Source organism: Balaenoptera musculus, chromosome 11 (assembly GCF_009873245.2).
Source record: "Balaenoptera musculus isolate JJ_BM4_2016_0621 chromosome 11, mBalMus1.pri.v3, whole genome shotgun sequence".
NCBI lineage: Eukaryota > Metazoa > Chordata > Mammalia > Artiodactyla > Balaenopteridae > Balaenoptera > Balaenoptera musculus.
This window is the reverse complement of record NC_045795.1, coordinates 64556868-64577482: the sequence shown is the minus strand read 5'-3', so window position 1 is coordinate 64577482 and position 20615 is coordinate 64556868. Positions and strand designations below refer to the sequence as shown.

Here is a 20615-nt window from a genome sequence, read left to right as displayed (position 1 = left end):
CCTTGTCTTCCTTAGGGAGAGAAGGGAAATTCGGGCGCTCCTGGGAGAGAAGTGAGTGTTGGAGTCTTCTGCAACCTCTGACCCCTGACCCTGACCCTGTGATATGTGGCTCCACTCCTTTCTGGGGTCTCAGGGTCCTGATGCTGGCTGCATCCTCCACAGGGTCATGATGGCCCCAAGGGTGAGCGAGGAGCTCCTGGTAGCCCTGGACTCCAGGGCCCCCCGGGCCTCCCAGGGCAGATCGGCCCTCCTGGACAGGTGAGTGTCCAGGGTAGTTCCAGGACTTGGGAGCAACAGGGGCCATTATGTTGTCACCCTGGGAGGCCATGATCCTGTGTGACTTCTTTGTATTCTGACATATCTCAGGGTTTCCCTGGTGTTCCGGGAGGTTCGGGCTCCAAGGTGAGTGTGCAGATGCTGGGTGGGAGGTATGGTCAGGGGCTGCCCAGAGTGAGGGCATTTTCCCCACTGGTCATTCTTTTTCTCAGGGTGACCGTGGGGAGACTGGACCCAAAGGGGAACAGGTGAGGCCCCCATCTTTTTCACTTGCCCCGGTAGCCATAGCACCTGCGCATGCGCGCACACGCCCCCAGCCCCAACCCCAAGCTGGGTCCAGCAGCTTGTCTCTTGGTGTCTCCAGGGCCTCCCAGGAGAGCGTGGCCTGAGAGGAGAGCCTGGGAGCACGGCGGTGAGTGAAGCCTGGAACCTGGCCCTTGACTGTTATGTGCACGCCTGTAGCGGCCACCTCTGTCCCCTTCTGCTTGCTGTGAGGCCCCACTGGAGCTGTGCTATGTGCTCAGCCCCCTGCCCTGTTGGGATTCCTGTAGCCTACACTGAGGGGAACCTGGGCAGCGGGGACATGTCGGGGAGGGGCTTCCAGTGACCTCGAGCCACCTCAACCAAGGGCTAAAGGGTCCTCTGGGCAAGAGGCCTGGGGAAGAGGGTATGGAGGATGTTTTGGGGGGCAGTGTGGGGCCTTCTCCTCTGTGGGCAGCCCCTCACCCAGTTTGTGTCCCCAGAATGTGGAGCGGTTGCTGGAAAATATTGGCATCAAGGTAGGTTGTTTGGGGGCTGGGCATGGGGGCTGGTGGGAACCCCATGGGAAAAGTAATGCCCGCGGGGCCAGGCCAGGGCGTGGGAGGCTGCAGTAATGGCCCTGCTCTTCTGACCCCTCACTGTCACTCAGACGTCTGCCCTGCGGGAGATCGTGGAGAGCTGGGAAGAGAGCTCTGGCAGCTTCCTGCCTGTGCCTGAACGGCGTCGTGGCCCCAAGGGGGACCCAGGAGAGCGGGGCCCCCCAGGCAAGGAGGTGTGTGTTGGCTGCTCAGGGGGGCATGTCCTGTGGACGGTGTGCTTGACACCAGCATTTACTCTTCTGTTCCTCCAGGGCCCCACTGGCTTTTCTGGAGAACGCGGGCCGAAGGGAGATCGTGGAGACCCTGGCCCTCAGGGGCCACCTGGCCTGGCCCTTGGGGAGAGGGGCCCCCCTGGACCTCCTGGCCTTGCTGGGGAACCTGGAAAGCCTGGTATCCCTGGGCTCCCAGGCCCGGCTGGGAGTGTGGGAGAGGCAGGGAGACCAGGAGAGAGGGTGAGCCTGGCTGGGACGGCCGGGGAGGTGGGCTCAGGAGGAGCTTGACTCCCCACGGGCATAGCCCCCACCTTGCGATTTGCACTTCAGGGAGAACGGGGAGAGAAAGGAGAACGTGGAGAACAGGTGAGCTGGCGGGGGCTTTACCGGGCGGGACTGCCTATGGGCTGTGTTGGGGTGGCTACCCATTTCCTTCTTTTCTGCAGGGCAGAGACGGCCCTCCTGGCCTCCCTGGACCCCCTGGCCCCCCTGGCCCCAAGGTGATCACCCCAGCTCTGCCCAAACCTGTGACTGCTGTCACCAAGAGGCCACCATTGGCTTGAGCCCCAGAAATTCCATGTGGTGACTCTGACCCTACAACCCTCTGGCACCCTGTGATTTGGGATGACCCCTCCATGCCTCTGTGACAGACACATCTCTCCACTGTGACCTTGTGCTTGTAGGTGGCCATGGATGAGCCAGGTTCTGGACTCTCTAGAGAACCAGGACCCCCTGGACTCAAGGGTGCTAAGGTCAGTGTGTGGGATCAACCTGGGGGCCACCCTTGCCATGGCGCCAGCGCCTGGCTTGACATGTCATCCCCACAGGGGGAGCCAGGCAGTGACGGCAACCGAGGCCTCAAAGGAGACAGGGTAAGGCCTCCCCCCACCATGTTTCCCCTCCCCTGCGGGAGGGCATGCCGGGGTGGCATGTCTGTGGGCACCTGGCAGTGATGGGGGCTCAGGGCATGACATTCTGCTTGCAGGGTGAGCCAGGCATCAAGGGAGACTGGGGAGAGCCTGGACAGAGGGGTCAAAATGGCAACCCGGTGAGTCCTTGCCCCACGGGCCGTGTGTGCACAAGTACACGGCTCTCACTTGTGTTGTCCGCGCTGGAGTCTGCTCTGCCTGGGACTGTCTAGGGGGAAGCTGGGATGGGGAACGAGGACAGTGTGGCCTTAAACGTGTTCTCTCTAGGGTCTGCCAGGAGAGCGTGGTGTGGCTGGGCCTGAGGGGAAGCCGGTGAGTGATGGCAGGAACAGCCTGGCCGACATTCTGGGGAACAGCTACCCTTTGCTGTGTGCTGGCTGCCGTATGCACATGTCACCAGTGACCAGTGCCGGGGTGTGGTGACTGGGCGCCCAGGTCTGAGTGCAGATGCATGATGGCTGTGTACGCGTACAGGCCCATGTGTATTGTCCATGTGGGGCAGTCTGTGGGTACGGGGTGATTTATGCCTGGGAGGGGTGGAGGTGCAGAAGTGGGGCCCCCAGGCAAAGGTCTCCAGAGGGCAGGAACAGGCCCAAGTGAGGCCAGACTGAGGCTCAGCAGCCCCCTTCTCTATCCAGGGTCTGCAAGGTCCGAGGGGGGCCCCTGGCCCAATGGTGAGTACCCCAGAATCCTGCTCCCTCCTGTTCCCATCCTACAGTGGGCAACCCCTACAATGGGCAGTACTGCCTCAGTTTCCCTGGGAGGGTGGGATTGGCTCCCACTCATCTGGCTCTTTCTCTCTCCAACAGGGTGGCCATGGAGACCCTGGACCACCCGGTGCCCCGGTGAGTGATGGGGAAGCACTGCCTGGTGGGGGTGGGACAGGCATTGGTCCCCACTGATGACTCAGTTGGATAACTTGTTTGTGTTAGTCCATGAGTCCAGGTGGATGACTCTGACCCCAGTTTCCTGCCCTTGATACTCTTTTCTAGGGTCTTGCTGGCCCTGCGGGACCCCAGGGACCTTCTGGCCTGAAGGTGAGTATAGGCATGTATGGGTGTGTGGCTGGAAGGAGGTGGTGGCTTGGAGCAGCCTGTCTGCACCAGGATAACATCTGCCAACCTCTGGGAATGTCACTGCCCTGTAATGCAACTGAGCACCAAGGTGCCCCGTCCATGTGGGCTTTGCTTGTGGATGGGGGCTGAAGGGCCTCTCGTTCATCTGTGGGGTCATGCAGTCTCTGGGGTTTTGGCAGGGGGAGCCCGGAGAGACAGGACCACCAGGACGGGTGAGTGACCCAGCCCATGGGTTAGTCACAGGGAGCTGGGTGGGGTTGGCACTGCCCTGAACTTTTTCTTCCTCCAGGGCCTGCCTGGACCCACTGGAGCTGTGGGACTTCCTGGCCCCCCTGGCACTTCAGGTCTTGTGGTGAGTGAGGCCCCTGCAGGGATAGCATGTCCCTGCCCTCTGGGTCCCGTGCTCTCCATGTCCCTCTCACATCTGACTTGTTTCCTTCAGGGTCCTCAGGGGGCACCAGGTTTGCCTGGACAAGTGGTGAGTCCTGGGAATCAGGGCTGGACTCCGGGGGTCAGGCGTCAGGGGGCAGGCCCCTGACAGAGCTCTCCCTTCTCAGGGGGAGACGGGGAAGCCGGGAGTGTCAGGTCGTGATGGTGCCAGTGGGAAGGACGGAGACAGAGGAGCCCCTGGCGTGCCGGTGTGTGTTCTGAGGGGAGCTCGCTGTGGGCATGTGATGGGACCTGTGCCAGCCGTGTGCCTGGAGGAAGAGGAGGGCTGGGCAGCAGGGGCAGGAGGTGGAGAGGCACTGAGTTCCACCCGCCATTCTGCCACAGGGGTCACCAGGTCTGCCTGGCCCTGTCGGACCTAAAGGAGAGCCTGGACCCATGGGCACCCCTGGACAGGTGATCTTTGATCCTGACCCCCACCTTCTGCATCTGCTCCTCTGCCTCACCTCCAAGCCTAGTTTGTCCCTTCCATATGGACGGCGGGGTGGGGATGGGGAGGTGGCAGGAGGCGAGGTAACTCACCAGGAGTTCCCTGCAGGCTGTGGTCGGGCCCCCTGGAGCAAAGGGAGAGAAGGTGAGTGTGTGGGAGGCCCCGGTTTGGGGGGGACAAGGGTTAGGAGCTGAGGAACCCCACTGACCCCTTTCCCTCATCAGGGCGCCCCTGGAGGCCTTGCTGGAGACCTGGTGGGAGAGCCGGTGAGTGTGGAACCTCCACAGTATAGTTCCTCCACCCCCGTGACCCTCACCTTCCATAATATGCCCTACGTGGTCCGGGCCTCATGCTCCCTCTTTGAGTCTCAGCTGTCTGTGCCCTTGACACCCATGTGTCCTCCTGACCCCTGTATCCACAGGGAGCCAAAGGTGACCGAGGACTGCCGGGGCCGCGAGGCGAAAAGGTGAGGTGGGCCTGGCCCCAGGGCCTGTGCATTGGGCAGGGAGGGGTATGGTTGGGTGGCTAGACACCCTCACCACCCTTTCTATGCAGGGTGAAGCCGGCCGTGCCGGGGAGCCTGGAGATCCTGGTGAAGATGTGAGTCTGGGGTCTGGGCGAGTCTGAGTCTGGGTTGAGGAGTGCAGTTGTGGATGTGAGGCACCGTTCCTGGGCCTGGGCACATCTGAACCCGAGCCTGGCTGAACATTCCAGCATTCAGGGTCCTGCTCTGGGAGCATGCGGGGGTCACGCCTCCTGGCTTCCACGTGCCTGTTCCCCCCTGTGTCTGAGCACATGTGCTCCTGTCTGATCTCCCAGGTCTCAGGACACATGGGAGTTCTTGTGGGCCTCTCCTTCGTCATGTATTGGTGCTGCCCCTTTCCCCACCCTGTCTGTGCTCCCGTATCTGAGCTCATGTCTGTGGTCATGTCTAAGCTCCCTGGGATGGGACATGTCTGAGTTCCTGCTCCTGTCTGCACTCCCATGTACCTGCACTCACATCCTCGGTCCCAAATGGCTGTGGTCACCTCTGGGCTCCCCTGGGAATGTTTTGGGGCCATACCTGAGCTCTGGGTTCATGTTCCTACTCTCAAATGCTGTTTACTTTGTTTTTTTTAGGGTCAGAAAGGGGCTCCAGGACTCAAAGGTCACAAGGTATGTGTGCCCTAAAGCATCCCTGCTGGGGGTCATGGTCCTGAGACTCCCTGAGCCTGATCTGACTCTTCTTTCCCTTGAAGGGTGACCCAGGAGTTGGGGTCCAGGGGCCCCCTGGGCCAATTGGTCCTCCAGGTCTAAAGGTAAAACAATGCCCCATCACTAGTAGTGGGGGCAGCAGGTGGGGCGGGGGGCCTGGAGGTGGGAGGAAGAGGGTATTCTGGGGCTTGTCCTGGGAAGGGGTCCTGCTGGAGCCATTCCTCCCTTTGCTATTTTTGTTCCAGGGAGACTTGGGCTCCCCTGGCACCCCTGGTGCTCCTGGTATTGCGGGGTTCCCCGGTCAGACAGGCCCTCGAGGAGAGATGGGTCAGCCGGGCCCCAGTGGAGAGCGGGTAAGGGCGCTAAGGGCTGCATGTGGGGACTTGGTGACTTCAGGACCTCTGAATCTGGTACTGGGTGAGGAGGAGAAGGGGGCCCAACCCTGCCGAGGGGGCTCCTGGTCTTGGGGGGACAGCACGGGAGGAAGGTTCCCAAGTCACCCTTCGCCTCTCTTGCCTCATTTTCACTGTAGGGTCTGGCAGGCCCCCCAGGGAGAGAGGGAGCCCCAGGTCCCTTGGGGCCACCTGGACCCCTTGGGTTAGCGGTGAGTAGAAGTGCCCCAACGCCCCATGTCTCTGATTGCTGTGTGTTGGAGTCTGTCCATGTGGGGACTTAGGCTGGGGACTATGCCACACTGTGTGGCTAGATGTGTGTGTGCCTTTGAGGGTCACAGAAGCCTCACCTCACTCTGCCCACAGGGAGCACCTGGGGCCCCTGGACTCAAAGGAGACAAGGTAGATGGGACAATGCTGCTGGCTCTCTCTTTCACCCCTGCCACCCCCTCCAGCTTCCACTAACCCCTGTCACCCCCTCTAATCTCCACTGACCCCTGTCACCTCCTCCAATCTCCACTGACCCCTGTCACTCCCTCCAACCTCCACCGACCTCCCATGACCCTCTGTCCTCCACCAATTCCCCTCACTGATCCCTGGTGTCCTATTGATCTCCAGGGAGACCCTGGAGCAGGGCCGCCTGGGGCCCGAGGCGAGCGTGGGGAGCCAGGTGTCCGGGTACGTATGTCCTGCTCTGCAGCCATGGCCATTCCAGGGAGCCACCCTGGGACTCCCTTCATCACAGCTCTCGCCTCTGATTTCCAACTTACCGAGTCATTGAATCTATTGTCACCATCCAGGGTGAAGATGGCCGCCCCGGCCTGGAGGGACCCCGAGGACTCGTGGTGGGTCCCCCTGGGGAAAGAGCCAGTGATGTGACTCAGTCCCCTGCCCGTGCCCTCTGTGCCCTTGTGACACTCTGCAGCCTTCTGCAGCCCTCTGGTTCTCCTTGGCTACTCTCTGGTCCTTTGTCTCCCCCATTCCCCCGGGCCCCCCAGTCCTCCCCTGCCCCCTGAGCTATCTCCCCAGTAGTCCCCACAAATTCCCTTAGCTCACCATTTTCTTCTCTCATACAGGGTCCCCCAGGCAGCCGGGGGGAGCGTGGGGAGAAGGTAAGGATATGGGGAAGAGGCCCCTGGGGTCAGTGTGGGTGGGGATCTTGTAACTCAGGATTTGGGACTTCTCTATTTGGGTGAGACTCACACTCTTCCACCCAATAGGGTGACACTGGAACCTCAGGGCTAAAGGGTGACAAGGTGAGTGTGCGCATGGGGGAGGGCAGGGGACTAAGGGTGCCCCTGACTCCTCTGACTGCCCCCTGTCCACTCAGGGTGACTCAGCTGTGATTATGGGGCCTCCGGGGCCACGGGGTGCCAAGGGGGACATGGTGAGTGGGTCTGGTCCATGTGCAGATGGGTGTGGGAGGGGCTTCTGTGTGGGCTGGGCCAGGGGATCTGAGAGCTGAAACCCTCAGAGGGTAAGGGACTTTTAGCCCCTGACCCTGATTTCTGACCCTGACCCAGGGTGAACGAGGGCCTCGGGGCATAGATGGTGACAAAGGACCTCGGGGAGACAGTGGGGATGCTGGAGAAAAGGTATGGGGATGAGGTTGGGATATTCTATACAGGGTGAGGAGGGGGGTCCTACAGGCTGGGGGGCTCCATGGAGGGTCTGTGAGGACAGGAGGGGAGGATGGGAGGGGGCTTTCTGGGGGTCAGAGGGGAGGGGGTTCTGTCAGCTGTAGCAACTCTGTGGGGTAGCTGAGAGCTTGGGGGCTCTATGGGAGGGGCTCAAGGGTCTGGATATGAGGTGAGAAGGGGAGTCTGTGGCCTGTGGCTCTATGAGAGTGCCTGTGGGAATGGGAAGGGGGCTCCTTGGCTGTTAGGGGTACTCCAGGTAGGGGTAAGGGTAGGGGCCCAGTGGTAAGAGGAGTGGCAGGAATCTGGGGGTCCTGGGGTGAGAAATGAGCCACCCCACAAGCCACAGTCCCCAGCTCCACCCTGCTGGGGCGTGGGCTGGAAGGGAAGGGGCCGTGGGGAAGTGCGTGGGAGCAGCACTGGCCAGCTCCGCCCCAGCCAGCAGGTTCCAGTCATTCTCCGAGCATGCAGCCTGGTCTGGTCCTGATTGTGTCCCTCTCCTGGTCACTCCCACAGGGCGCCAAGGGACAGCCTGGAGACAAGGGCTCAGCAGGGTTGCTGGGGGTGCGTGGACTCACAGGACCCAAGGCAAGTCCAGCCCCAGGTACAGACCCAGAGCCATGCATCACACACCCCTGTCCCAGGGGTGTCCTCTGAGCATTGGAGGGTTTCCTGCCTCCCTCGCTGTTGGCCCCATATGTGCTCACACGGGCTCCTTGTGCAGCCTGGGCCCTGGCTGCAGTCACCGAGTGGCTGCATGTGCAGCAGACAGGCCAGCATAGGGGACAGTCACACTGAAGGGCTGCCCTCCCCCATCTGTGTTTCCCACAGGGTGAGCCTGGTGCTGCAGGGATCCCTGGTGAGCCGGTAAGATGCCCCCATGCCCATGTAGTGGCCTTTGACCTTACAGTGAACCAGTGCTCTCATGTTGTCCAGGCACCCCCCTACCTTCACAGTAGCCCCCATGATGGTTCCACCCACATAGTGACCCCTACCCATGGTGACCCTCATCCCCATGGAAAACCCTGCCCTTCCAGTGGCTCTGGCCCCTAATGATGATTCTCACCCCTATGGTGTTCCCTGTCCATTACATCCAAAGTGATTCCCTCTGATCCCTCACTGACCTCCCCTGGCCTCATATTGACCCCTTTCCCCCCAGGGATCCCGAGGAAAAGATGGAGCCCCTGGTGTCCGAGGAGACAAAGGAGATGTTGGCTTCATGGGTCCCCGGGGCCTCAAGGTGGGAAGGGGACTGTTTTTTTCCCCCTAATCAGGAGGACCTGATGTTGGAGGGTGAGGTATCTGGGGTCAGAGGTCAGGTATCTGGGGTCAGATGTGGGGGTATCCGGGGTTGAATGTGAGGTGTTAGGTTAGAGGTTGGAAGGTCAGAGGTTGGAGTATCTAAGGCCAGTTTGGAGAGTAGTTTCAGGGTCAAGGGGTTACAGGGTGAGGTATCTGGAAGTCATTTTTCACTTCTTTTCTCCCGCAGGGCGAACGGGGGGTTAAGGGAGCCTGTGGCCTTGATGGAGAGAAGGGAGATAAGGTACAGGGGTGATGGGGCATATGCGTGGGGATGTGGGGGGTTGTGAGGCCTGGGCCCTAAGGCTGATCCCTCCACCTGATCCCTGCAGGGAGAAGCTGGTGCCCTAGGCCGCCCAGGGCTGGCAGGACGCAAAGGAGAGTTGGTGAGAGTGGGGCACCCCCAGAATGAGGAGTGAATGGGTGGACCAGGGCCTGGCTAATGTCTTCTCTTCTCCAGGGGGAGCCAGGTGTTCCAGGCCAGTCAGGGGCCCCTGGGAAGGAGGGCCTGATCGGTCCCAAGGTATGGGGTCTCTCTCAACAGTGGACATCGGGGGTTTAGGATTGGGCAGGGAAGGGCATGGTTGGGTCGTGAAGGTTTTGGGTCAAGGAAGGTTTTGGGTTGTGAAAGGTTGGGACATTGGGGGGTGGAGTGGGGCTGGTCTTAAGGTTTCAGGGTGGGTTGGGGTCACAATGTGCTTTTTTTTTTTTCTTTGGCCGCACCGTGTGGCATGCGGGATCTTAGTTCTCCGACCAGGGATTGAATCCGTGCCCCCTCAGTGGCAGCGCAGAGTCTTTTTTTTTTTTTCTTTTAAGATTGAGTTATTATTTATTTATTTTATTTTTATTTCTCTTTGGCTGCGTTGGGTCTTAGTTGCGGCACGTGGGATCTTCATTGAGGCATGCGGGATCTTTCGTTGCAGTGTGTGGGCTCTATGTTGCGGCGCACGGGCTTCTCTCTAGCTGCGGCATGCGGGTTTTCTCTTCTCTAGTTGTGGCACGCAGGCTCCAGGGCACGTGGGCTCTGTAGTTGTGGCGCACGGGTTCCAGAGCGCGTGGGCTCTGTAGTTTGTGGCATGCAGTCTCTCTAGTTGAGGTGCGCAAGCTCAGTAGTTGTGGCTCGTGTGCTTAGTTGCCCCGCAGCATGTGGGATCTTAGTTCCCTGACCAGGGATCAAACCCACGTCCCCTGCATCGTAAGGCAGATCCTTTACCACTGGACCACCAGGGAAATTCCGAAGCGTGGAGTCTTAACCACTGGACTGGCAGGGAAGTCCCCACAATGCACATTTAGGATTAAGGGATGGGAGGTGGAGCAGCACATGCCTCAGGGCTGAGGGGTTACGGTGGGTGGAGGTCAGTGGGGAGGTTGGAGTGTCAGTGTAGGGGAAATAGGTGGAGTCAGGGCAAGGGGCATCACAGTGGGGTCAGGGTCATGGGTATCATGGCAGATTGAGGGTCTCCGGCTGGTAGGGCCACAGGTACTTGAGGTTATGGCCATTGGGCCTGGGGGCTTATGGGGGTTGAGCTGAGGTAGGCCAAGGCAGAGGGACTCTCATGCTTCTTTCTGTTCCCAGGGTGACCGCGGTTTTGATGGGCAGCCAGGACCCAAGGGTGACCAGGGCGAGAAAGGGGAGCGGGTAAGTTGAGGCTAAGGTCATGGTGAATTGAGGAGATGGTATTCTCTGGAAGTGGGTCCATCTTTGGAAGCTCTCATCACTGACTCTGACCTATCTCTCCTCAGGGGCCTCCAGGAATTGGGGGCTTCCCAGGTCCCAGGGGCAGTGATGGCTCTAGTGGTCCCCCCGGGCCACCTGGCAGTATTGGTCCCAAAGGCCCTGAAGGACTTCAGGGCCAGAAGGTGAGGGGCCCTGACTGACTCCAGACCCCTGAGCCTCACTGACCCTTCACACCTCATTGACCTCTGGCTCTGCAACCCATTCCCCCAATATCTTTGCCCCAACCTCTGAACTTATGATCCCAATTTGTCCTACTTCTGACCCCCACTGCCTCTGACCCTGCTTACTTGGTCCTGTCTGACAGGGTGAACGAGGTCCCCCTGGAGAGAGTGTGGTGGGGGCCCCTGGGGTCCCTGGAACCCCTGGAGAGAGAGGGGAGCAGGTGAGTGGGGATTCCTGGGCTTGGGGTCAAAGGTTGGGGTGACCTCTGGTGTCTGTGAGATCAGAGGTCACAGCCTGGTCCTATCCATTGCACATAGGGGCGGCCAGGACCTGCGGGGCCCCGCGGTGAGAAGGGAGAAGCTGCACTGACAGTGAGTGTGGGGTATGGGGGTTGTGGGCTCTGCCTCCTGCACCCAACCCCCGACCCCCTGGACCCTGGACCCTGACTCAGCGCTGTCCCTCCATGATCCCTGCATCATGTACCCTTTGGCCTTCTGTGATCCATTGGTTCTTCATGACCCTTGTGGTCTTGGGCTCCTAGGAGGATGACATTCGGGGCCTTGTGCGTCAGGAGATGAGTCAGCATTGTGGTGAGTGGGGCCCAGCCCAGAGTCTCTTGGGTACCACCCCACTCCATCCCCGTACCCCTAGACAGGGGCAGGCAGCATCCCCAGAACTTCCAAGGGGCAAGCAGTCAAGGAGATGGGTGGAGACAGATGGATACAAAAAGCACACAGGTGTTTCAGGACAGGCATGCTGACAGGACTTCCCCAAATGGAGACCCAGGCAGAGGTGGAGGGACACGTAGTGTTCCTGGGTGCCCAGGATGGTGGCGCGTGGAGGGGGTGAAGGTGTGAGCAGAGCCAGTTCCTCAGGGCCTGATGTGGAGCCAGGGTTTGGGTGGAGGGCTCTGGTGGCCCTGGGGGGCGTCAGAGAGTGAAGCTCGTCTCCTTCCGCCTCTCTCTGTGGCTGCTGTCCCCCTGTCTCCATGCCTGCCGGCTCCTGACTGGCTGTCTCTCCCTCTCTCTCTTGCCCTTTTTTGGCCTGTTCCCAACTTCGCTCTCGCCCTTTGTCTGCTTCTCCCCTTCCTTTCTTTCTCTTTCTCTCTCTCTCTGCATCTGCTTCCCTTCCTCTCTCTCCTGTCTGCCACTCTCTCCTGCTGTCCCCCTCTGTATGTCTCTGCCCCCGTGTGTGTCTCTCTCCCTGCCTCTTTCCATCTTTGTCTCCTGCTCTGTTATTGTCTCTCTCCCTGCCCCCTCTCTGACCCCTCCAGCCTGCCAGGGCCAGTTTATCACATCTGGATCACGTGAGTAGTTTTCTGGTATTTTCTGCTCCCGGAACTTTCCTCACCCCAGGCCCTGCTGTGCCCATCACCTGGGTCCTCTAAGCAGGGGCTTGGCTGGGGTGGCCACCATGCTGACCCCAGGGCCCTGTGCCCCTGCTTCTGGCTCTAGGACCCCTCCCTAGTTATGCTGCAGACACCGCTGGCCCCCAGCTCCACGCCGTGCCCGTTCTCCGCGTCTCCCATGCAGAGGAGGAAGGTGAGGACAGCTGGAGCCATGGGGCGTGTGGGGTGGGATCACAGACACACACGGGGCTGCTCATGTGTGCAGGGCCCACACCACACGTGTAGGGTCCACATGCAGGGAACACTCTTGTGTACACGTGGGAGACCAGTGCTGCCCACCCCATCCAAGGGCCAGGGTTGGGCAGCATGAACCCGGCCCTGCCGGGGCCCTGCTCACAGCACACCCCACCATGCGTGCAGGCCAGGTGCCTCCCGAGGACGATGAGTACGAATACTCTGAGTATTCCGTGGAGGAATACCAGGACCCTGAGGCTCCTTGGGATGGCGATGGTGAGAAAGGGGGCTGGGCCCAGAGGGGTTTGGGGAGGGGCAGACAGAGCCCATCCCTGCTGACCTCTCTGACCTCCATCAGCCCCAGACCCCTGCTCACTTCCACTGGACGAGGGCTCCTGTACTGCCTACACCCTGCGCTGGTATCATCGGGCTGTGGCAGGTGGTATAGAGGCCTGTCACCCCTTTGTCTATGGTGGCTGCGGAGGGAATGCCAACCGTTTTGGGACCCGTGAGGCCTGTGAGCGCCGCTGCCCGCCCCGGGTGGCGCAGAGCCAGGGGACAGGTATGGGCGTACCTCCCATCCCATTAGGGGCCTACCCAGATCATGTCCAGGGTCAGGGTCCTGGGTCAGAAGCCCCCTCAGACTGGGGGACCTGGAACAGACACCCGAGACCAAAGAGCTGAGGAGAGAACCCCAGCTCTATGTGGAGTCCCCAGTATGGCCCCCCTCAGTGCTCCCTCCCTTAAAGACCTGAGGGAGCATCCCTCTCTGCGGGCACAGCCTCCACACCCTATGCCCCCAGCTTCCCCATTCTCCGTGGCCGATGTGATGGGTAAGGTCAGATGGCTGAACCCAACCTGCCCCACCCAGGTGCTGCCCGGAGTTTAGGCAGATGATGAGCTGAAGTTCAGCATCCCCTGGAGGAGTCGGTGTCTCAGCTGGATCCTGCTGTCCCTCCCCTTGGTGCTAGAGGCCTGCGTGCACGTGAGCGTGCATGAGCATGTCCGTTAATGTCAGTGACTTGTTCCATGGGTCTAGCCTTCCCCCTTGTGGACAAACCTCCATTGTGGCTCCTGCCTCCCCGGCAGATGACTCAGTGTGGGGATGGCTGTGGGCAGTGAGCGGATGTGACTGAATCTGACCGCATCTGACCTGCCCCTTGACCCAAGCCTGTGACGACATGGTGCTGATTCTGGGGGGCATTAAAGCTGCTGTTTAAAGGCCCCTGTTGTGACTGTTTGGGGAGGTGTGGGTGTCAGCGGGGCAGGTTTTCCCTGGGAGGGCAGTACCATCCCAAGTGGGTACAGAGTCCCTCTGTCCAGCCCTGGTCACTGTCCTGTGACCCTCAGTCCCCAACTTGTCCCCAGAAAGAAGACAGGGTAGGGGCTGAGGATCTCACTGCTCCCCAGGAGGGGATGAATCATAGGTGGGGGGCTGCCTCAAGCCAGGAGACAGGCCCCAGCTCTCAGCCCAGGGGCTGAGGGAGATAAATGGGCCCTGAAGGGGGCAGAGAGGCAGACCACAGCACAGCACTGCCTGGCCCCAGCTTACCCTAGAGGAGGCTGCTACTGGTAGGACTGGGGTCAAGGGGGATGGGCAGGGCCTTTGGGGTTGAGTGGATCTGGGATTTGGGTCAGTGGAGGTCTCTGAACCTGAGGCGCCCTGGGATCTCTGGCTGCTTCTCTGCCTCAAGGACCCCCATTCCTGCCTTTCTTTGCCCTGGATCTACTACAAGCTTTCTTGCTCAGACCTCAGGCTCCCCTTTGGTCCCTCTGTGTTTCTCTCTCTTTGCATCCTCATTTCCATCGCACTGTCTCTGGGGCAGTTTCTGTCTCTTTTTTCTTCCACTCTCCATTTGCTCCGCCTCCCTCTCATGCATTTCCACCTCTTTCTCCCTCTCCCTCTCTCCTCCCTCCCTCCCTTTCTTCTTCTTGTTCTTGTTCTTCCTCCCTCCCCCCCATCTCTCTCTCTATAAAATATATCCATATCTAGATGTACCTGTGGCTCTCTGTCTCTGGGTTTCTCCATCACTTTGTCTATCTCTGTCTCTCTCACTCGCTTTCTCACTCTTTCTGTCCCTCTGACCCCTTCTCTGCCTGGCTCTGTCTGTTTTCTCTGTCTCACTCTGGCTCTCTTCTTGTCCCTTCATCTCTGTTTCTGTCTCTCTCTGTCCCTGGCCTGGCTGCTCTCTGTCTCTCTGCTTTCCCCATCTGTCTCTGTCCATGGGCCATAGCTGACCAGGGCCCCTGCCCTGAACCTGTTTTCTCCTCACAGCCTGACCACATGATGACCAGGTGGGCTCTGCTGGTGCTGATGGTCCTGACATTGGTCAGGACTCTGCTTGTCCCAGCAACCCCTATCCCAGGCTTCCGGCTCCTCCCTCAGAACTTTCCCCAGGGCACTCCCTGCCCTGTGACCTCGGAGAGCCCTTTAGCCAGCACCACAGGCCCCTCCACTGTTTGGGGCCACCCTGGCCCTGGGCCCCGCATCACCCTCTTGCTGGATGTCCCCCTTGGCCTCCTGCAGATCTTACTGGAGCAGGCTGCTGCCAATGCCCACGTCTTGGCCCACGTTGGCTGCCGCTGAGCCTGAGGGAGGGGATCACAATGATGGAGCCAGCGTGGATGGGGAGACCTGCAAGGCAGCGGCAGAGCTGGACGGTACTACATCTGGGCACGGTGCATCAGGACTCCGCCACGTGGGGTCACTGCCATGTGGTGTCATATCAGAGTGCCTCACAGAGTCACAGTGTGTCTGGACAGCCTGGATGTTGCTGTGTCAGGTTGCCAGGTGGAGTCTTGCCACTCTTAGGAGCCCCACAGGCTTACAGTATGTCTGCACAGCTTGGACACTACCATTGAAGGTCACTACTGCATGGAGTCTTATCATGTCTGGGTCCCACTTGTGTCCAGTCACAGAGCATCTGGACACCATCACATGTGGTCACTGTAATGCCACTTTCAGGCACCTCAACACAAGAGACCATCACTGCATCGGAGACCAGCCCACCTAAGACCAGACCCACAGGTCTGCCCTGTCTTTCCACAGGTCACCACACAGAGAAATGCTGGCGGAGGGTCACATGCATGAGGCAGCACCCACCCCAGATGGATGGGGCCATCAGGGGCATCTCCAGGCACAGTGAGATGGTCGTACGTGGGAGGTCTGTGGCCGTGGCAGCCTTGCCCTGTGTGTGTGGGGGGGTGTGCACGCATGTGTGGCTGCATCTCTGTGTATCTAACAGCTGTGAGTGCGTGTGAGCAAGGTGAGGCCATGTGAGGGGGCTGGGAGGAACAGGAGCTTGTCCCCCAAACCTACATGAAGCACGCTCAACACATAGCCAGTCACTGTCTTACCCACACCCCTGCATACCCAGCCTCTGCCCTTGGACGCACATGGCTCAGGGGAGAAGGAGCTCAGGCTGCTGGGGCTCTGGCCCAACTGTCCCTCCTTCATCGAATTGTCCTGAGCAAACCTCCTCACCTTTCCAAGCCTGTTTTCTCCTCTGTAAAGCAGAGTGATGCCACCAAGCTTCTTGTGAGCATGGAGTGATGTAATGTACATGAAGGTTCTGGCACGCAGAGAGCGCTCAATACATGCAGTGACCGGAGAATGGGATAGACAAGAATCACACAGTCGTGTGCACCCAGGCAGTGACACACGAGGGCGGAGTCATAGTTGGCTACGTTGCTCCTCTCCCCACTCCCCCCGCCCCAATTTCACTGACCTGTCCCTTGGTGTGCAGGGCGTATGTTTTGCCTAATCTCACAACCCCGACTCCATTGCTGTGCCGGGGATGGGACTGACCTTCTGGAGAGTGTGGTCAGGCTTGCCTGCAGATGGGGCAGGTATTCTGGGTAGTGTAGACAACTCCAGCTGGAGACGAGGGCTGGAGAAAGAGGTAGCACTGTCGGAAGTGTGGCTGCCCAGGGCTGGGGACACTGACGGAGATCTCACAGTTGTCAGCAGCCCTGGGGGGCGGGCCCAAGGCGGGGCTGGAGAGGCGGGGCCACCCGGCCAGCTGGGCTCTCTCCGGAGCCTGGAGGGCGGGGCTGCCCGACTCCGAGCTGCAGGGGGCAGCGGCCCAGGCCAGTTCGGTTGCAGGATGAGCAGAGGCAAGGAAGGAGGCAGCTCCCTGACGGACCCCGGGTCAGGGAGCAGCAGGCAGGGTAGGCACGGGGCAGGGTGGAGAGGGTGGGGGCATTGGGAAAAGACCTGGGCAAAGTGGAGGTGGTGCTAGAAGGGGTGTGATAGTGTTGGGGGTCTCTCCAGGAATAGGGGTGCTCTTAGGGGCATCAGCCTGTCAGTGGCATGGAGGAGGGGGAACACTGGCGCCTTGCCGGGGAGAAGGAGCTGGGCCAAGGGGGAACTATAAATAGCTTCTTCCTCCAGCCCAGGGGGAGGGACAGTCAGCTGGAGCTTCCCAGGGGGCCTCCTGCTCTGCCCTTTGCTGGCCTCCAACGGGTCATGTTTATCCAGGTCCCCCCTCAGGGGTCATACCAGTTCGGGGAGGTCCAGAGGCTCATTTGGGAAGTTTTTCATGTGATGTTACTTTAGCCCTTAAACCAGCATTTCTAGGGCAACTACTGTGTGCCTTGTGCCGGTTCTGAGCTGCTCTAAGCACCTACTGTGTGCTCTGTCCCAGTCAGGAACCTCTCTGAGCACCTTACTGTGTGCTCTGGCTGGTCCTGAGTCACTTTGAGCACCTACTGTGTGCCCTGTGCCAGGCTGGAATCAGCAAGTGCAGACCAGGGTTCACGGGCTGCTTGGTTACATGGCTCTCTACCCCCAAGTTGGAACCTCACACCCTGTGTGAGCTCTGGACCCAGGGAGACACAGGATGATCCTTGGCTAGAAATGGCCAGAGGAAGCTGGAACTCCTAGGAACTCCCCAACCTCCCAGTGACAGCAGAGGGGAGAGGAGGAGGGAATAAAGGGGAAGGGAGACAGCAGAGAGCAGCAGGCCTCACTGCAGCTGGCCTGTCTCTGCATCAGCCTGGGTGCAGGTCCTGTTAGTGTGTGTGCACCAGTGGCTGTGTGCACACCATGCTTTCGTGCACTGGTGTGTGGGTCTGTGTGGGATGTACTGAGGTCCCTGGGCCCATATGCTGCAAAGGGTGGCTGTCGGTTTGGCCAGTCTGGCCAGCAGATACGTGGACTGGGAAGAGTTTGAGCATTGAGGACTGAAGACTGAGGACACCCCACAGCTTGTAGTCTGGGACACTGGGAGGAGGTCCAGTGGTCAGTGCAGAGGGCACCACAGGAGCCAGGCCAGGCAGGTTCACAGCGAGGAAAAGCTGAGCAGGATGTGTTCACACACAAGTGCACACTGACATCTAGCACACCTCCCACCCTTGGGCCAGGAGAGCTGGCTCGCTCTGGGGTGGCCCCAAGGAGGGAAAGCCATGAGGGCCAGTTATTCTATCGGACATCTATTGACGCTGAGGGAGCAGAAAGCCAGGAGAGCATTTCAATGGAGTGAACATGCAAGAGTCCAAGTGTGGAGGTGGGATGTGTGGTTATAGTACAAGGTGTGGGAGGTGAGGTTCTGAAGGGCTGGGAGCTGAGCTGAGTCCATCCTGCACTGTGGGCTGGCGGTTCTGTGACACTGGGCCCTTCTCCCCTTCCTCAGTTTCCTACCTGAGAAATGGGGCCATGGGAGGGGAGTATCCTCAGAGCAGATATAGACCCTGGCCTTGGGGAGGGGCTCCAGGCTCCTCCTGCTGTTGACATGTGGCCTCGCACTGGATATAGAGACTTGGGAAGGTATGTCTGGGTCAGCCCAGGGTCAGACTGGGGAAGAGTGGGAGGTACAGAGCCACTGCTTTTCCTGGGAAGCCAGACTCAGACTTCTGGAGGTGAGGATGGCTTCCCAGACATGGCCCTGGCCTCCTGCCCTGCCCTGGTTGTCCCCTACCCCCAGCCTTTGACTAACATTCCAAGAGGGTTGGAGAGGAGAATGGCAGGCCTGAGAAGGTGCAGGGTGTCTGTGGATGTTAGATGAGGTAGACTTTGCAATGACTGCTGGGGGTTGGACAGGGTGTGGGTATGTGGTGACAAGGTCTCTGAGGCTAGGGTGGCCCCAGGATGGCCTTGGTAGTGGCCAGGAGACATACACTGTCTGTCTGACTTGTCAGGAACAGAATGAGTGGCTTTGGAGAAGTAGGAAGTGGGCGGAAGGTCACTAGGGGCATCCTGCTCATCAGGAGCTGCCCATGGGTGTGCCAGCTGCTGGGCATGAGGTGGGGAAGGAGGTGGACGGTGGGCACTGAAGAGGGAGGCTGAAGAAGGAGGAAGTGGTCGACTCTGTCTGAGGCAGGGCATTTCCTGGGGAGGCAGCTTGAGCTGCTTCCAGGGAAGGTCTGCGTGGGCTTCTAGCACGTGGACCTCCTTAACCTTCATTTCCTGTGAAGTGGGCAAAACATCTGTATCAGTCATCTTAAGGGTCCTTGCCAGGCTCTGAAGGGCTGGGCTGTGACTTGGAGGACTGACTCAAGGCAGGGGTGTGGCAAGGAGGGCAGAGGGAGGGGTGCTGCCCCTGTGGAACACTGGGTGGAGACTTCTCTCCGTGCCCCAACCCCTGGATCCTGGCTGGGCACACATTAAGCAGAGAGAACTTGGGGACGCAGTGATCCTGCCAGGGGATGTGGTGGAGGACATCGCTAGAGGGCAGTGTGACCCAGGCTCGAGCAGTGTCAGCTAAGGTCGGGGGCAGAAAGTGTACAAAGCTTAAGAGGCTGGGCTGAGGAGACAGAGAGGAGGTAGGCCACGTGTTCCCGAACTCAGGCTCTCTCCCTTGCCCCTTGCCTCCATTGCATTTTTAGAGACAGGAGGAAGATAAATAACATAATAAATGATAACATTAACGTGCTTTAGAATGGATTTCTCAGACACTGACACTTTTAACGCATACCAGAATCTTGTAAGATCCATGACAGTGTGTATTTCATTTTCCTGATGAAGAGGCAGAGGCTCATTAAAGAAAAAAATGTGTAAACTTATGATTTAAAATTTAATTGGTAAAAATGAAATCCTGGAAGGAGAAGTAAGATACTGTCAGGGTTCAGTGAGTCCCCAGGGAGCTTGGTTACTAGGTACCACTCACGTGCGTCCAGGTGGGCTGGGGTTTAGCCCGAGCTCCCCAGCAGCTAAGGCAAAGAGAGAAACACGATTAATTTTGAGATTTGTTCTCTGTCCCTGTCCATGAGATAAAGGAGCTTTTTCAGCGTGGTTGAGCAGGTTGCTCCTGTGGGCAGTGGAGAGTCCCGGGATTCGGAGCAGAAGAGAGGGTCGGGGCACAAGGCCGGTGGGGCGCGGCGGAGTTGACAACCGGGCCAGTGATGAGAGTTGCGCAGGGGCCGCCAGGCTGGTCCTGACCAACCAAGCTCTGCGCGTCACGCAGGCCTACCCCAACGCATGCAAACCCCTCCTCCTGGGGGCCCTGAGGTCACGCAGAGCGGGAAGAGGGACCTCGGGTGTCCTGGGGGCAAGCCTGGCACGCCTAGGGCGAAGCCGTGGGTGAGGTCTATGCAAATCATCAGGGTCGCGTTGGGTGTGCTGGGCTCCGGCATCCAGGGCGGGGCCTGCACCATCCAAGTCTGGAAACTGGGGAGCTGGGCATGCGCGTCCCCCATCCTGGCATGCGGGGCGGGCCCTCTTGGTCCAAAGCGCGCTAGTACGCGAGCTGGGCATGCGTGGTAGGAGGCCAGGCGCTCTTCAGTTGGGGTGGAGCCTACTCGTTCCGGGGCGGGGCCTGCGGGGAGTTGGATGGGCGTCAACGCGGCTACAGGAGGGGCGGGGCTGAGGGGCAGGGCTGAGGGGCGGGGCATCGAGTGGCCCGAGGTGGCCCGGCCGCTGGGTTGGAAGCAGCGCAGTCCGACTCCTCCGAGCCCCAGGATGGCGTCCCCACGGGAACTGACCCAGAACCCCCTGAAGAAGATCTGGATGCCGTACAGCAATGGGCGGCCTGCTCTGCACGCCTGCCAGCGCGGTGGTGAGGCGGGGTCCGCGGGGAAGGCGGAGGGCGGTGCATGGGCATGGGTATTGGTCTTACAGGGAAAGGGAGCCGGGAACAGGTGGGGAACCGGGGACAGGTGTGGCAGAGCGGGAGGCGGGGACAGGTGTGTGGCGACGTCTCGGCTCGGCGGGAGCTAGGTCTGGCCGCCATCACCTAGGGGAGGGCGCAGGACCCTTCCCACACCACTCTGTCCCCACCGCCTCAGGTCAGGGGAGGACTTGGAGCCTCGGTCCTGCCGTCTCAGCTGGCCAGAGAGCGTGGGCCGGGTAGTCAGGCCGCGGTCTGAGCTGTGTTGGCCCTAGGAGATTCGCTTGGTCTCTCTGAGCCCAGAACTTTCAAAGGCCCAAGGTGGGGAGGAAGGCC

The 20615-nt window shown here is 59.9% G+C and overlaps 3 protein-coding genes across 6 annotated transcripts in view; all 3 read left to right on the top strand.

Moving 5' to 3' along the window:
* COL7A1 (collagen type VII alpha 1 chain) overlaps positions 1-13452 on the top strand; it is a 32559-nt gene extending 19107 nt beyond the window's left edge. For all 3 annotated transcript variants that reach the window (XM_036869656.1, XM_036869655.1, XM_036869657.1), the window contains 53 exons: positions 16-51; positions 163-258; positions 367-402; positions 489-524; positions 641-688; positions 1020-1055; positions 1187-1309; positions 1388-1588; positions 1679-1714; positions 1795-1848; positions 2032-2100; positions 2176-2220; positions 2334-2396; positions 2545-2589; positions 2916-2951; positions 3087-3122; positions 3270-3314; positions 3533-3565; positions 3643-3705; positions 3796-3831; positions 3911-3991; positions 4128-4196; positions 4339-4374; positions 4455-4496; positions 4652-4696; positions 4786-4830; positions 5350-5385; positions 5469-5528; positions 5670-5777; positions 5957-6028; positions 6183-6218; positions 6435-6494; positions 6617-6661; positions 6893-6928; positions 7037-7072; positions 7147-7203; positions 7340-7411; positions 7970-8041; positions 8285-8320; positions 8613-8693; positions 8943-8996; positions 9085-9138; positions 9213-9275; positions 10329-10391; positions 10496-10612; positions 10795-10872; positions 10970-11023; positions 11194-11242; positions 11926-11958; positions 12107-12193; positions 12421-12510; positions 12593-12796; positions 13106-13452. In XM_036869656.1, coding sequence (XP_036725551.1) covers positions 16-51; positions 163-258; positions 367-402; positions 489-524; positions 641-688; positions 1020-1055; positions 1187-1309; positions 1388-1588; positions 1679-1714; positions 1795-1848; positions 2032-2100; positions 2176-2220; positions 2334-2396; positions 2545-2589; positions 2916-2951; positions 3087-3122; positions 3270-3314; positions 3533-3565; positions 3643-3705; positions 3796-3831; positions 3911-3991; positions 4128-4196; positions 4339-4374; positions 4455-4496; positions 4652-4696; positions 4786-4830; positions 5350-5385; positions 5469-5528; positions 5670-5777; positions 5957-6028; positions 6183-6218; positions 6435-6494; positions 6617-6661; positions 6893-6928; positions 7037-7072; positions 7147-7203; positions 7340-7411; positions 7970-8041; positions 8285-8320; positions 8613-8693; positions 8943-8996; positions 9085-9138; positions 9213-9275; positions 10329-10391; positions 10496-10612; positions 10795-10872; positions 10970-11023; positions 11194-11242; positions 11926-11958; positions 12107-12193; positions 12421-12510; positions 12593-12796; positions 13106-13131 — 3270 coding nt within the window. In that variant the 3' untranslated portion in view covers positions 13132-13452. The remainder of the gene's footprint in view (positions 1-15; positions 52-162; positions 259-366; positions 403-488; positions 525-640; positions 689-1019; positions 1056-1186; positions 1310-1387; positions 1589-1678; positions 1715-1794; positions 1849-2031; positions 2101-2175; positions 2221-2333; positions 2397-2544; positions 2590-2915; positions 2952-3086; positions 3123-3269; positions 3315-3532; positions 3566-3642; positions 3706-3795; positions 3832-3910; positions 3992-4127; positions 4197-4338; positions 4375-4454; positions 4497-4651; positions 4697-4785; positions 4831-5349; positions 5386-5468; positions 5529-5669; positions 5778-5956; positions 6029-6182; positions 6219-6434; positions 6495-6616; positions 6662-6892; positions 6929-7036; positions 7073-7146; positions 7204-7339; positions 7412-7969; positions 8042-8284; positions 8321-8612; positions 8694-8942; positions 8997-9084; positions 9139-9212; positions 9276-10328; positions 10392-10495; positions 10613-10794; positions 10873-10969; positions 11024-11193; positions 11243-11925; positions 11959-12106; positions 12194-12420; positions 12511-12592; positions 12797-13105) is intronic.
* A 1069-nt stretch (positions 13453-14521) lies between these two features.
* On the top strand, positions 14522-14821 carry UCN2 (urocortin 2). Its single transcript, XM_036867978.1, has one exon. It carries the CDS (start codon positions 14522-14524, stop codon positions 14819-14821), a length of 300 nt encoding a protein of 99 aa, XP_036723873.1.
* A 5259-nt stretch (positions 14822-20080) lies between these two features.
* PFKFB4 (6-phosphofructo-2-kinase/fructose-2,6-biphosphatase 4) overlaps positions 20081-20615 on the top strand; it is a 36854-nt gene continuing 36319 nt past the window's right edge. Inside the window, exon 1 of one of the 2 annotated variants that reach the window (XM_036868389.1) lies at positions 20081-20228. In XM_036868389.1, coding sequence (XP_036724284.1) covers positions 20132-20228 — 97 coding nt within the window. In that variant the 5' untranslated portion in view covers positions 20081-20131. The remainder of the gene's footprint in view (positions 20229-20615) is intronic. The other variant, XM_036868390.1, reaches the window with a different exon arrangement.